This window comes from Conger conger, chromosome 9 (assembly GCF_963514075.1).
Source record: "Conger conger chromosome 9, fConCon1.1, whole genome shotgun sequence".
Taxonomy (NCBI): Eukaryota; Metazoa; Chordata; class Actinopteri; order Anguilliformes; family Congridae; genus Conger; species Conger conger.
The window spans coordinates 47,673,783-47,690,387 of NC_083768.1; the positions used below are offsets into that span (position 1 = coordinate 47,673,783).

Below are 16,605 nucleotides of genomic sequence, written 5' to 3' on the forward strand. Positions count from 1 at the left end.
GGCCATTTTGTACACTGTAAGTCGCATAGTACCACAGAAGACCTGCTTCTGATTGGAGGAGAAGCGTGACTGTCACGGACAACAGCTGGTAACCTGAGGGCATCTGAGACTTGAGGAGTGGAACTAATGCAGCAGTGTCCCCAGGAATCCTGGCTAACACACCAGAACACCATGTCTCCAACCCTGGCACTGGAGAGCTGGGTCTACATTTTTTTGTTTTCACCCTAAAATTAGCACCCTTTTGAGACCCAGGTAAACAGGAGAGCTGAGTTAACTGTGTAATTAACTGCTTTAATTGATTAAATATATGCAGAGTAACAATGAAAAAGAGCAGACCCTGTAGCTCTCCTGGACCAGGTCTGAAGACCACTGCCCTACCAAGATCACCCTCGCTCATCTAATGACATTACTTTTTAGGAGGCCAATCATGTCCCATTGCTGTTGACTTCTGGTATCATCGAGGCTTGAACCTGCATTTTGGGCCCACTTGCTCTTTTTAGGAGGGCCTTCACTGACTCTGACCAGCAGGGGTCCTGGTTTCTGCCTCACTAATGCTAACACAAGCATTTCACCTGCTCACTACATGTAGCTTGACAAGGACCTTGAGGAAGTGACCATGCAGCTTCAGGACACGCCAGAGAAGACGCCCTACATCAAGCAAAACCACTACCAGGACCTCAACAACATCCTCAGCATACGCAACTTTACAGACGGAAAAGGTGAGACCCTCACACCCCATCACTGGTATACTCTACTCTGGTATGGTTATGGTCCTGTAATTATGCATAAAAAAGTTATTTAAAATGTATAAACATGTTGGTAAAACTGTTGTATAATTGCAGTAATACAGTACACACAAAGTGGTGACTTAACGTGAGATAATGTCATTGCTGTGCTGATCTACAGCACTCAGCCGACACAGCACAGCAGTGACATTATTAAATTGACCTCTTCTGAAGTGTGTTGGTCACGTATCTCAACCAACCAAACGTAGTGTAGCGGTTTTGTTTTGCTAACTTAGAGTATTAGTGACTTACCGTATGATAATGTCACTCCTTTGAATGTCTCTCAGCCAATCACAATGCGAGGTCGAGAATAACTGTTGTATAATGTGCGGTAAGCACTCCTTTCAGTCTACACTCATTGTTAAAAGTGTTGAGGTGGTTCCAGTTTCTCCAGTGAGAGTGGGCGGCTAATTGTTCTGGTAACTCACTGCTGCTCGCTGGCAACTGTTTCAATAAGACTGCTGCACAGAGCTGTTTGCTCTCATTTTTCACTTCTTGAATTGACTTTTCTCTTTCACTTCCACCTAGTGGCCATTCATTCTTTAAAGTCCATTAGGGGCAGCATACAGCCTAGTGGCGAAGTCGCTGGTCAGTGCTGCTGTTGAGCCCTTGAGCAAACCCCACATTACTCCAGGGGGGTTTGGCCCATGCTTAGTCTCATCAGCCGGAAGTCGCTTTCGATGAAATACCTACATAACTGCTAAATAAGTGTAATGTCAAGTTATTCATGGTTAATAAATAATTGCATTATGTAATACATAATGCTCATTATGAGAGCTGGATATACTGTACCGGCTTGTCATGGTACACTGAGAAGTATGTGTTCCACTCTGTCTTTGAAAGCTTGCATCCTCTCATGCCAGTTTGCCAGAATGCATCATGTTGGGGATGGCTATATGCCATCTGTGCTTCATTTGTTTAGTTGGGGAGTGAGTACCAAGTAGGGAGGAGGAAGGTGGCCATATCAGCACTGTGAAAGTTCTAACAGGATCAAATTCAATGAAAATGAGCAAATGCAACAAATATTGGGGGTTTAAGTGAATGAGGATTGGAGGCTCAGGTGAATGGAGATTTGGGGTTCAGGTAGGGTGACCAGGTGTCCCACATTGCACTACACAGCATTTTTACCCTTTGTCCTGCGGCCAACATATTGAGACGATGTCCAGCATTTTGAAGCAGAATTACTAAATGATGTTATTTTTCTCCACTTAAATATGAAACGATCGATTTTGATTATTATCCGATAATAATCTCTGGTGCTGCGATGTCTCTTTATAGCTCCAGCTCTCACTCCTCCTCTTGTCCACACGGTACCTCGTTTCACAGTTAGTTTGGTTGTAAATGAATGCGCTCTTCTTCAGTCAAAAAACATCAAAAAGGCACACAGTCGAAGCTAGCCAGAAATATATCAAGATGGATACTGGCAAAAAGAAAAAGAACACGCAGTTACAACCAAGAAAGGCAGATGACACATGCCTGTGTGATGCCTCTGAGAGCCGTGTGCATCTTTTGGCATATTCGTTTTTAGTTTTGCATGGAGGAGAATAGGTTATGACTTGAAGTGCCGCAGTGCTCGTGAGTCTCAGTGGGACGTTGCATCCAGGGGCTTGTATCACGAAGCAGGATTATGGAGTTAGCTGACTAACTCCACTGAGTAATCCTTGGAATAGGAATGGGGGTTTTTTTTGTCCATATTCCAGATTTCACATTACGGACATTACTCTGTGCAGTATCCAACTAACTCTAATTCTACTTTGTGATACAGCTCCTGATATATGGATACATTTTTACTTAAAGGCCCACTCAGGAATTTTGGTTTCTAATATAAGGCTTATAATGAGCAAAAACTGTATAGAATATTATACAGTTATATACAGTATTTTCCTAATACAAATAACCATAACCATCCTCTTAGCCCTTTCCACTTTGCCCCCCTAGAGGGGCGTTATGTTCAATTTGCAAAGTTGAACATAATGCCCTTCCACTAAAATCACACTGTTGAGAATAATGACCCAATACCAGCACTCCAATATATTTGCTTACTTTATGTAAGGGTCGTTATAATTCAAGATAATTCTAGATACAATATTTTGCTTGTTTTTCAGAAAAACAAAGTGCTGCAGTATTTGCAATATTTGTCTGCTTTCAGCAGAGCCAAGTAAACAGGCCACCTTGTTCCAAGCATTTTTAATTAAGTGACTTGAATTTTGAGTTTCTCAAACAAAGCTAAACTTAATTACCGAAATTAGGACCCTTTTCCAACTGTTTAACAGAATGACTATGTCATGAGTGCATTATGTTTTTGACATGCAGATTTAGTTGGTTACACCCCTAATTAGAAGGATACCCATTATTATTATGATTATTATTATAATTATTATTATTATTATTATTAATATTATTATTAAATGGAACACAGTACTGAACCAAGCATTTGCAGCCAATTTTAAAATCTGGAGGCAGAATTTTTCTGCGCTCTAGCCCTCAGGTGCAGCTTAATTTACACTCTTGTGTCACCTCGCGTTTGCATGAAATGAACTTTCCGGAAGTCCAAATGGGCCATCAAGTAGCCCAGCACTCACAGCGAAAGACTCACTGCGACGGAGTCGAGCACAGTATCATCAGTAATGTAAGACACAGCTCAGACCAAGTGACACACTGGGCAGTCTTCTCAGCTGTGCTCATACAGCACTGCTTGGAGCAATGCTGTGTGATTCAAGAGGATGATCCCAATCGTTGTTTAGAAACCAGGCTTGCTTAAAGGAGATCTGATCGGTGGGGATGCGTATTTGGCTAATCAGGTTGACAAAAACTGGGTAACAAAGTCAAAGCTCATTGTGAGCTGATACAACGTTATATGAAATACAATACGCTGCAAACACTGGATAAACATATGTGGCATGTACAGTAAATGACCCTTATTATTATTATTATATTTATTATATTAGAGTAGATAATATAATAGAAATCATATTATCTATTGTAATACAATCAACTACTCTACCTAATGCCTGCTAAGATACATTTTGGTTCTGTTAAAAACAAAATACATTTTATTTCACTAGTTACTTTTTTGCATTTCAAAAAAAATACTATACTGTAGGGAGTAAAATGATGGACAGGACAAAAAAGTCAAATCATGGAAAGTGGCTGGAGTAAAGCTTGGGAGAATCAATCCCCTGTGCTCTGTCCATTTGTCTTCTCAGCCAGGAGTCAATACGAGCTGTCTAGATTAACTGATCCACACCGAAGCTAAGCCAGGCATTAACACCTGCCACTGTGAAGCAACTCACCAGTGGTGCTGACTGGTGTCAGCGGTGGGTACACCAGGTACAATCAATCGCTTGAAATGCCAGAAGCTCTCCCCATCGGTTTGAACACAAAAACAACATCACAATCCCCAGCGTACGGCACAAGCTGGGTTTTTGCTGTTGAAGTTACAGTACAAGCGAGCCAGAAACCCTCTTTAGGATATAGCCAGTGTTAAGCAGAGATTTACTGAATATAAATTATTGTTTATATTCAACAAGATACAATCTGCATTCCCTCCTCTGCGGAGCTCTACGACAGTTCTCAATAGATGCGCTATGAATATTCATGAACAGGAAAGCCTGCTGCACATTAGGAATCAGAGTGATTGGCTGCCACAGCGAGTCAACAGGCAGGGATGGTGATTCCAATCGGACGGAGCCCAAACAAGTTGCCACACATCAGTATTCATGAATACAAGCCTTCCTACGGGCAGATCCGCATGATTTTGTGTATGCCATGTAAACGTATGTAAATCCGTAGGAGGGTTTCACTTATTAAGATTTGCAGTGTTTATTAAGTGTTTGAAATGTTTTAACCTTCATTGTGATTCTGTTCCTATACAGCTGCCCGAGTAAAAAAAAAAAAAAAACTAAATTAATGATTATAATCACAACAGACTACTACTACTACTAATAATAATAATAGTAATAATAATAATTCCCATAGTTTTACAGACTATCTACTAAAAAATGACTACATTTTTATATAATTCTGTTTATGAACATATAAGTAAAAATGAGCTGCCTGACATTAATGGCAAGAACAAAGTGAGATTCAGGGCCTCATTTGATGTCATATTTAAACAGGGTTTGGTGACTTTCTTTGCCAAATAGGATTATTAGCAGAACTAAATATAAATATTTCATGGCCAGACCAGCTGTCGCTCTAGCCTAGTATTTGCAGAGTGAGTCAACCATGTTTTAGGGAAATATATTAATCCATCTTGTCAAATTACAAAAAAAAAAAAATTACAGCACAGCTTTGAATGTTGTATTCTGTGTTTAGAGAAGCATTTTTTCTCTTGATATATTGATGTAGTATTTTTCCATGGAGCCAAGAAAAAACAAGTTGTTGTGATCTCAAATCACTTCAGTTTTATGATAGGAGGTTATAAACTGGGACAACCTATAAAGTAAATCATTTATAATAGTCCAGGTGTTATATGAGAAGCAGATGAGGCTTTTGCTCTCATTGTTTTTCTGAGTATCCTTTACATGTTCTTCTCACTGTGACATGGAGTAAATGTCATTGGTTACCAAACATTATAGTGATTTTGGAAAAGTTGAGCCTCATGCAAACATTTTAGTATTCTTATCGTACATTTATCTTACGAGGGCTCGTGCAAGTGTGCCACATCGGATTCAGCAAACACTCCAGAACTTCAAAACTTCAGAAAACTGTCCTAAATGAAGACATTGCAATACATTAGGTTGGTTCCATTGGCTAGATGGCCAATGGGATTAACAAGAACAAGGGATGTAGTCGGTAGCTGATTGGATAAAGTGCTGTTCACTGCAAAACATAGCAATATGGTAGTCCGTTGATAAACTTTCACTTATTCCTCCGAAAAAGTCCACTAAAATATGGTGATAAATGGCAGCACGGATGGTGCAGTGGGTAGCACTGCCGCCTCACAGCAAGGAGGTCCTGGGTTCGAATCCCCGTCGGCCGGGGCCTCTCTGTGCGGAGTTTGCATGTTCTCCCCGTGTCTGCGTGGGTTTGCTCCGGGTACTCCGGTTTCCTCCCACAGTCCAAAAACATGCATGTTAGACTGATTGGAGAGACTAAATTGCCCGTAGGTATGAGTGTGTGAGTGAATGGCGTGTGTGCCCTGCGATGGACTGGCGACCTGTCCAGGGTGTATTCCTGCCTTTCGCCCAATGTATGCTGGGATAGGCTCCAGCCCCCCTGCGACCCTGTTCAGGATAAGCGGGTTCAGATAATGGATGGATGGATGGATGGATGGTGATAAATAAGCAATGCAGTCGCTGAATCTAGAGTCATATGATCTGCAACATCTAGTTTGATCCATTGTCAGCGAGACGAGCTGAACTGATGTGCACCACAAGTGCCTCTCCTTAGGAAATGAATGGAAAACGTTGTTCACATGATTCATACAACAGGGGGCCACTCCTAATTTCCTACGAGTGGTTCTTGCATGAGACCCACTCTCCTTGCCTTCCTTTCCTTGCAGAGGGAGAAAAATCTATCTTGAAAAACCACTTGGAGCAGAAACCCCAAGCACAGTGGGGTTCGGTGGACCCTTCCAGGATAAACAGGGGTCCCCTGGAGGACATTAACTCACCAGAACAGTAAGTACTCCACACAGCCCAACTGTCATACCTAGAAGTCCACACCTGACCATTGAATTTCTTTTCTACAGTGTAAAGCTTCACATTTTCTGAGCCCTTTCTGCTCAATACTAGATTCCCAAACCAGGTCACAGAGCCAAAGCCAGCAATATCAGACTAATAACAGCTGAGAATCCTACTGTCCAATTACTTTTGGTCCCCTAAAACGGGGGGATTATGTATAAAAATGTAATTCCTATATGGATCGTCCGATATGTAATTATGTAAAATACCCTAAAATTAAAGGTGACAGTCTGCACTTTTCTTCATTAATCCATTGTTTCATTACAAATCCAATCAGCTGGAGTAGAGCCAAAAGAACAGAAATTGTACCATTGTCCAAATACCTACATGCACTGTGTATATATACACCAATGAGCCGAAGCATTATGACCACTCACAGATGAAGTGAATAACATTGATTATCTCATAACAATGGCACATGTCAAGGTCTGGGATATATTAGACGGTAACAAACATGATTTCACTTTGTCATTTTAAAATTAAATCTACAATAGCGTGTGCAAAAAGTGAAGGGGTCTGAATACTCTCTGAAGCCACAGTGCATACTGTATATCATTTCTCCTCACACACACAACAAATTTCTCATCTTAACAACACCTACCCTTAAACACCAAGGCATGTTGATGCTTGGTCAGCTCTGACACAGTCAAAAGGGATGCTACACACCACGTCACGCGTTCTACCCACCAGCGTGGGAAAAGCCGACGTTAGAGGAAGGACGTTTCTCGCGTCATTCCGGAACCTTCTCCGGCGAGGAGAGAGAGATGGTGAGAAAGCTTATGTAACGTATGATTTATAGAAACCATTGAAACCGGGGCCTGAAAATAGACAGGGGCAGAGTGGAGGAATACCCAGAGCCGTTCCCACCGCATGAATATTTGATGCGCTGGAGTGCAGTGGCATTGAAGAGTGCAGGCAGGCTCAGAGACCGTGCTGGCAATCGATTGGCTGAGCCCGTTCTCATCGGCATGCGGTGCACATCGTTGTGAGCTCTCCGTAGTTATTTCCAACCGGAGGAACTGTCTACATGTTATCACAGCTATTCTCTCACAATGTCTATTTTTATACCCACTCCCCTCTGTAGACACTTCATCATAAGGGTGGGTAAATGGGTTTTTTAGGTGTGTGTGTGTGTAGGGGGTTCAGACCTGCCTGATTTTGAGAACAAGCAAATACTATTAAGTAAGGGCTTTGACGTGCTATCATCACAGGTTACCACAAACTGAGAACAGCGCCTGGCATTTTTCTTTTTTTCCTTCTAGTCGCTTCAAGTTAAGTTCTCCCGTCAAGGCTGTTCAGTTTTTTTCTTCTCTTTCATGTAACGAGTAATCAGTTATGTAATTGGCTTGAAATTTGTCGCTCTTGTAGCTGCTGTGTGAGCTGCCACACACACACACGCACACACACGCACACGCACACACACACACACACGCAAACACATACACACACCAGGGCGGAAGCATGAAATGTACTCGATCCCCCAAAGTCACAAGCACGCTCTCATTACCGTTGGCAGAAAGGCCCACTAAAAGGGCCTACTGAAGTGGAAAAGCCCTTCCCCCCTCTCCTCACACACTCTTTCGACTACGGATCCTTAGTGTCCAATATCCTTGTACCATCAGCCCCCGGGGCAAGCACATTGGCCAGCACTCGACCATGTGACCTCACTCCTCACTGAGCAGTGCGACTCTCTGCTTCCTCACCTAAGGGAGCAAGATGCTGAAATGATAAAATAAATCCTCTGATTGGAAATGGATAGCTGCGGTGCTCTAAACGCATATGCTGACTTTCACAAAAAATTAAATTGTACAATAAAGGGACTAGGCTTAATATGCAACTGCTGTTTATGCTACAGTGAAACTATCTCAAAGCATGGGAGATTTCTTCTGAGGGGGATTCTAACAACGGCATTGGTGTCCAACAAAACATTCCTGAGGCAAATAATTGGGTAAAATACAAATAAGGGAGAAATAGAAATGAATGAGAGCTTACAATGTGGATCCATTTTAAATTCTCAAGTTCAGACAAACCAATTTAGATGCACTTGTAATTTAGTTACAGTTCAGTAGCTATCAGTACAGGTGTGTTCATCAGCACAGAGGTCCTGGGTTCAAAGAAAAGCCCCCAGAAGTCTGCTTCAGCCGTGATGTCTTTACGAGTTGTTCGCCATTCTAGCTGTTGGTTTTTGTACATAAAAAAGGTTTTATGTAAGTCGGTCTGAATAAGAGCACCTGCTAATTGTCAGCAATGTAATGTAATGTGTGTTCTCCTGGATTCAAATCCCAGACAAGCCCCCAGGAGTCTGCTTCAGTCGTGATATCTTTACGAGTCGTTCGCCATTCTAGCAGTTGGTTTTGGTACAGTTGTGTATTAAGTCGGTCTGGATAAAAGTGCCTGGTAATTGGCAATAACGTGATGTAACGTGTGTTCTCCTCCACAGCATACAACGCAGGCTGTCCTTACAGCTGCCCATTTTGCACCACGCCTACCTGCCCTCCATAGGGGGGGTGGACGCCAGCTGTGCCAGCCCCACGGCGAGCCCCGGCTCCAGCCCCCGGCACAGACACATGCCCCCGTCCTACCGGGTCATGGTTTCCGGCCTGTGAGGAGGGAAGGAGGGAGACACGGAGGAGACGCCCCAACCGTTTTTTTAAAAACAAAAAAAACAGACTGCGGTCATCAGCAGCGAAGGGACTGCGCATCAGGACAATCCCGAATGCACTCATCACACGCTCCTCCGTCAGACAGGGACTGACCCCTGAGTCAGGTGGGGGCGCTGCCTCGACCTCACCCCGATACAAACGAAAACTGTAGTGGATGGGCGGCAGTGGACTCAACGTGACCTGTAGCCTTACCTGCTTCAAAGGGGCTTTTCATGTGGGTTTTTGTTTTCTTTGTCACAGACTCGAACGTGTCAAAAACGGATGTTTCGCTGCAAGACCTGGATTTTTGTTAAGGACGCCGGAGGAGTTTCCGCAACCAACCAAGGATTCTCAAAAGTAACCGTGGCAACCATGTAAATACCATACTTTTTGACTTTGAGTAAGCTTTTGAGTAAGCTTTGAGTAAAGCTTTGAGTATGCTACAAAAGGGACGTATGGGAGAAGGCGAAAATCTCATTCAATCTTCAAACAGACATGAAAAAAATGTAAAACAAATTGGTTTGTGTGATATTACTTTGCATTTATTGGTGTCTTCAGTGGTGTGGAAAGTGTTGGCTCATGGCGTGTGAGTGTAATTTTAGATTATTGCCGTTAAATAGCAAGTCGACTGACTCCAGGGGCCAATTCTTTAACAGGTAGGGTAATATGCACAGCTGAGATTTTCCACTTTGCTGAATTTGCACTGTTCACATCCTTAAAAACATTTTTCCTTTGCATACATTTGCTCATGTGACATATCATGCAAAGTGGTGAAAACTTACTGGCTGTTTTTCGAAACCTGCAAAGTATCTGAATTTTCTAGGATTGACAATTGCTCATTTTTATGTCCGGTTAAGGTTGCACTTGCCAAGAATGTAAAGAGTATGACATCACATAACCAAGTTGGTGAGAGGATTTCAAAGATACATTAAGCCATTTAGAACCAGATGAAAGGTGACTATGGCACATTTACTGCAATATGCGTGTTGCATGTACGCTGAAAAAGTCATTAATCAGTTCAAAACAGAAGGCCCAAAAAATGATTTCTCAATTCAGGAAAATTCTTTAACCCCAGTAAACTGCCATGGAAATGTACCGATATAGAAATTACCAGTACTACTACAACTTCAGATATACTGTATATCTACCATTCTAACCTTTTCAAAACTAGCATGAATTTTGTAGTCAAATCTCAAGAACAAAACAGAATATGCAGGAAAAATATAGACCTAACAGACTCATCAATGTCACTAACGCGGACCCTAGTGCACCCACTAAACTTACAATTCTTAATCGGCTAGTGTGAAAAGTTCCGTAACTATTACTGAAGTTACCGACCCAGTTCGCTAGCCATCTAGGAGTTGAAAACAAAAGGCTGTCCTCTGAGGATTCTGTTGTTCACATAGGAGCTTATGTATGCTCTGTAATTTTAGATGGAGTTCAGAAGCAGTTCAAATTGGTTGCTTCCAGCATGGAAAAATGTAGCAATGCACCATGGGTTTGAAAACAATTCGACAAAAACAAGGAGATTAAAAACAAAAAAACATCACTTAAACATTTTCAATTATTTGTTGTATGATCAGTGTTGTTGTGTTTGGGTTTCCACGTGAAAATAAGCGTGTACAGTATATACTGTACAATAATACCTTTTAAATAAATAATACTTATTTATATAATTTTATGTTTTATTATTTAATAATAATAATAATAATAAGACTGTAGGTATTTGGTCAAGAACTCATCACCAGTTTTCTTCTAGGAACCCCTAATGGAACCTCACTATTGTCAACACTTCATCACATGTAATTATCAATGTATGTCCAAGGAGGTACACAATGCAGTAGGCCTGTTCTTATTATAGGATAAAAATTTAAAAAAACACTGGGCACTTGGCAACAGTGATCGTGCTTCTGATTGGTCTTGTTACTTGGCACATGGGGATGTAGACATAGTTCTTTTCATTTCTCACATCAGCTCGCTGTACCACAAAACAAGTCTTGATCAGCCAGTTTGATTCGCAGATCAAACGTAATGCAACCCGGTAGACTTTACCAAAACATCTTTAAGTTAAAGAATTTGGTCAAAAGCTAAGGCCTGTTCTCTAATCAACTGCCCTGTAAGTGGTGCTCATGCTATTTTGAGGAAAAAATAATCTGCAGCACGTGTACATTTTGTATCCCACCATCATTTTCTACAATGTTCTAGTATGAGGGCATTTTCAGACTTAAGTGGCCTGTTTTAAAGCCTATGAAGTCAGATGTCACCAAGGGGCAGGATCTGGTGGTGGTGGTCCAGGTGGAGATGGGAAAGCTCTATGACCCGTCCGCTGGTCTTGAACAAAGACATTCTCTCGAAAGTACTGCTTTCTGATGTTAGTAAGAGGAAGTCATTGCTATTCATTTCAGTGCAGCAGAGTGTAAGCCGCACTTAAAAAAGGCTTCCCATTCCCACCAATCAGACAACAGCCCCTTCAACTGATGGAGGAAGTCTCTAGAAAAGAAAATAGTTTTATTGTGTCAATTTGTTGACACATCGATGGCATTTTGGTTCAAAAGGAACTCTCCACATTGCATGAACATGAAATTTGATGTTCAGTTCACATAGTTACCTCTGCTTTTGCAATTGTGATTAATCACAGCTGTCTTAAGGCAATCATCATACCAAGTCAGTCTGTGTGTTCTCAATGAACCATTAAGAAAATGCTGTTCTGAATTCTGGTCTGAATTCTATACATGTACATAACGAATGAAAACAGCATACTATATCTAAGCAGAAAAAAACCAAACCCAAGTTGTTGGAATTATTTTTAATTGAATTTCGCCCACTGGCCATGAAGCATAAACACTAATGGAGGAAGGCATTTTATGAGCTGTAAAGAACCACTTTGTGAATCTGCAAATTCAACTAAAACACACATTTTGGGAAAAGTAGAAAACTTTTTTCTCTTTATAAAAATGCCAAATAATGAAGCATAAATGATGTACCACATCATTTCCATTTCAAACTTTTTCAAATGTTAAATTTTTAGTATCGCTAAACATTCTTAATTTTGTATCAGGCAGTTAAAGGGCTTGTCAGTACGAAAACACTGCTCTACATAAATCTGATGCATTATCTGGTAATTCTCTGTTCTTTTCAAAAACCTTCATGAGCATACTTTCACCAAATTTGATACGTATGTTTGTCAGGTGACAGATCTATCACTTTCACCACTATATTTGTCATAGCTCAAAAATCATGGTTCCCACACCTTAACTGGTCTGTGCAACTCATCCTTATATACAGTATCTGTATCTATGTATGTATAGTAGCGGTAGTGATGGAGTTCTATGATATGAATATTACACAGAATCACAACAACATTTACATCAGTTGACATGAATTGAGTTATATTTTATTACAATGCGCTACTTTTAAGTGTCTTAATGTAATGGACTTTACTTTTAACATCATGATCAAATAAAGTGAAAATGACTATAATTCAGTTCAATGTTTATTTGGATATATGACGTGCTTTCTAGAACATTGACAAAATCTATTATGTGGTTTCGATATTGAAATGATTTCTGCCCAAAAGAAATGACAACCTGACAACAGCCACGCAGTATTCCCCATGTCCTTACATTCTCTATTTTTATAATCAAGAAACCGCATATCGACCCAACTGTATTCAAATATTTTCACTTCAGTGGTCTTTATGAAAACATCAGGCTTTCCCCCAAACAATTGATAAGAACTGTGAATTGTAACAATCATGCTTTGCCTTCTTACTCGAAATACTTATATTTCAAATATATATATATAATTATAGAGGCTGTATAACCATAAGGAATATGGCATTATTTCTTTCATTGTAAAGACTGTGTGAAATCTTACTCAGAAATTTGAGACACTGTGGGTTTAAAGGACTATATCACATTGTGACTGTGAGACACAAAGACACAAGCTCCGTTTTGTGAGTCGCCGTTATCACGAACGACAATCTTTTAAAAGCAGCATGACTTGTGCAACATATCACGTATAGAGGGAGTTCTTATTTCAACAGGCAATAAAACATTGCGATGAAGTCGACGCTTCGCCTTTAATGTTGAGAATGTGTATGTTGTACTAGAAACGAGATCTAATAATTCAACCCTGTTGCTTGTACAATGTAAGAACAGGGGGGGTTTGTTTTCTGTAAGGACAGCTGAAACTCCATTGTAATTGTTCTACTTAGCTGAAGGATGTTCGTGGAAACATTTTCACGGGAGGCACTTCGCCCGCCGTGATACGTAAGCCGGAGACGGAGCATTGCACCCGCCATTGCGGATTCAAATTTCAAAACTGCACTCTGCAGTCCCTCAATGAATCCGCTCCGACCACCTTCTTTTGCCTGGTTCCACTCAGTAACAATGAATGCCATGTCATCTCCCAGGAGAATGGACAATTCCTGTATATAATGTATACACACATTTCTCTCTAGAAGTATTATTCTAATATAGCAAGAAAAATATGAATTATTAAATCTAAAAATGATAGGATTGTTGGAGGTGAGTGTGTATGTCTGTTGCCTGTCAGTGAATTATGACTGTGTGCAGTTTAATACATTTATAACATGCAGCTATTTGCTATTCCATCTTAGGTTTTTTTTTCTTTTCTTCCCTTTTTTTTTAAACTTGGCAAGCGAGCGCCCTTCGCAGAGACAGTTTGGATATTTTAATTTCAATTTTTTTTCTTTTCTTTTTTTTTTTTTTTAGATACAAGAAAATGTATATTCTGGAGGAGGCTGTGCCCCAGCTGTGTTCCAAATGTTTGTGCGCACACGGGAGCTCTCAATAACGGAATGGAATTGTTTAAAAAAAGAATCACAACAGCAAAAACGCATACATTTCATTTTCTTGTACCCTGAAACTGCATGAGATCAATTTTTAATGAATTCTCCCCACCCCTGAAAAGTATGTTTTTACTAATAAAATACTGAAGAAAAAGAAGAATGGTGTTGCTTTTTTTTGGTCATTTGTATTAAAAAAATAAATAAAATTAACCATTAGACAGTGGTCACTGAGTGAAGGAACCTCTCATTTGGGCTTTAATGCAAGAGAGAAAGAAAATAAATGTCAACATAGCTGCATACTATACAAGGTCTACACGTATACTGCGAGCCTATGTGGTCGGAAAACATTCCACTGAGCAGTTGTATATCCTGAAGACAATTGATAATGAAAGCTACTTTAACGGGCTTTATGGAAAACAATTTTGAAAGAAGATGAACTCAGACAAACGTACACGTTCAAATATTTAACAAGGCTGTGCTAGACAGAGGCAGAAGGATGCCAGAGGCTGCTTGGGTGGAAGTGGTATGTGGACTACAGACTGACCAGAGAAGTCCACACTGATCCACACAGCTGCCAGACAGCTTTCACAATTTTTCCTCTAAAATCAATATTGCCGTTTCCATGGGCAAATTGTTATTCCAAAACACAAAGGTCAATATTTGCAAACTGTACAAAGCCTATTTGCGCACTCTCTCTCTCACACACACACACACACATCCACAGGTGCACAAAGCTTGAGTTAATTTCCACTCGTGCGAAGAACATCACATTAGAGCCATTTTTAAAAATGCATTTCAAGTTCCATTGCTGGCACCTTTGTGAAATCAGTTGCAATTGACATCAACATGACATAATGTCAGTGCCTGGCACTAGCATGCACAAATGCATTTTACTGGCATTACTACAGTGGATTGACTACAACAACAGAAGACCAGTAAGTTTAACTTGTTTTAGGTGAATACTAGACTTTGTTTTAATTTTTTTTTTTTAGATGTATTGGTCTTCTGTTGCTGTAGCCCATCCACTTCAAGGTTTGACGCTCTTCTGCATATTACTGTTATAAAGTGTGGTTATGAGTTACTGCCTACATTCCTGTATCAACAAGCCGTTTTCGCTCACACTATTGCCGCTCATTGGATGTTTTTGTTTTTGCACCATTCTCTGTAAACTGTTAAATTGTTGTGTGTGAAATTCCCAGGATATCAGCAGTTTCTTGTCAAAGTCACTTAGATCACATTTATTCCCCATTCTGATGCTTGGTCTGAACAACAACTGGACCAAATATGCATTGAGTTGCTGCCACATGATTGGCTGATTAGATATTTGCATTCACAAGCTGGTGTACAGGTCCACATAATAAATGCTTACTGACTATGAATATGAATGCTATACCACTTTCATCAGAGAAATGGTTCAAATAATGTGAACACAGGAAGGATGAGTGACACTGACAAAGTAAGGTGAGCTTTGACAAAGCTAGTGGACTACAGAATTCAACTGAATTCAACTCCAAGACAGAAGGCAAAATATGGCAGGACAATAGTCATCCCTACTGTTGTGCCTTATAAACCCAATTGGACTATTTCTTCAACTGTATACTGTAAGTCGACGCATCACTGTGGTTACTTTAGACCTCTGGCTGACAGACAGCTTCAAAGTGTGGGGAGGTTGGTCTAATCACACCCAGGAGAATGGTCTGGTTTAAACAAGGCAATAGCCTCTGACCTTTGAAGGAAGGGTAATCAAAACAAGGACCCATGAAGGGAAGGTCGTTTCTGCCCCTAATCAGATTCCGCAGAGTAATCTCGATCCATCTCAGGGTGTCCCAATCTCGTGCTCGTGCTGATGGAAATGTATAGCTACTGTACAAGGAGCAGGGTAGAAATCACTTTCTTTTGGGGCAACCAGACAGCCATTTTAAGGCCATTTCTGGTCACTGATCAGGACAATGTTGAGGGGGAGATGGTATCGTTCAGCTCCGCTGCCAGTCAAACATGCCCACGCATACAGATTGAGGGGGAACAGGTTGGCAAGTCAATAATTCAGGTTAATGGCAGGCCAACACTGACTGGTATAATTTCTGACAGACTGGTACCGCGTGCGTCTGAATGATAATTATAAAACCTGTTTTAAGATAACGTAGGTAAGTAGGAGAGCAGCAGAAACAGATGCGGGAATTTTTATCTGTTCCTGGCGTTGCGTGCGAAGCATCCGCGAGCAGTATGGAAACGAGGCGAGCTTGACGTCTCCAAATTGACATCCGGAATGCGTTGCTTTACGCGGACCACAGCTGCAAACGCCCACCTGATAACCGCACGAAATGTCGCCATATATATGCCAGGCGTCTGCGACAGGCGTTCGCAATCTCCCCTGATTTATGTCAGCTGTGTAATCATAACCCGCGCCACTGAATGCGAGCGGAATGGAAGGGCTTGTCCTTGAGATGGTAACAAGGGAACGCAAAGAAAGACCAAAGGCAAACAAAGTAGTTAAACAGAACCCATAGCCTGCCAAGCAGCAATATTCTGCTCCCTTTCATGAGACTATTCAAGCTCTTAGAATTATAAGGTTCTAACTGACATTTCTGACTAAAATGAGTGAGGGCGATACGTACACATTAGATATATGAGCAATTTATTAGGTAGACCTGTACACCAGCTTGTTAATGCAAATATAT

General features: G+C 40.9%; 1 protein-coding gene across 1 annotated transcript in view; it reads left to right on the forward strand.

Moving 5' to 3' along the window:
- Positions 1-14,087, forward strand: part of gabbr2 (gamma-aminobutyric acid (GABA) B receptor, 2) — a 234,188-nt gene extending 220,101 nt beyond the window's left edge. Inside the window, exons 17-19 of the mRNA XM_061253572.1 lie at positions 590-719; positions 6,292-6,409; positions 8,913-14,087. Of these exons, the coding sequence (XP_061109556.1) occupies positions 590-719; positions 6,292-6,409; positions 8,913-9,078 (414 nt within the window). The 3' untranslated portion in view covers positions 9,079-14,087. The remainder of the gene's footprint in view (positions 1-589; positions 720-6,291; positions 6,410-8,912) is intronic.
- The last annotated feature ends 2,518 nt before the right edge of the window (positions 14,088-16,605 follow it).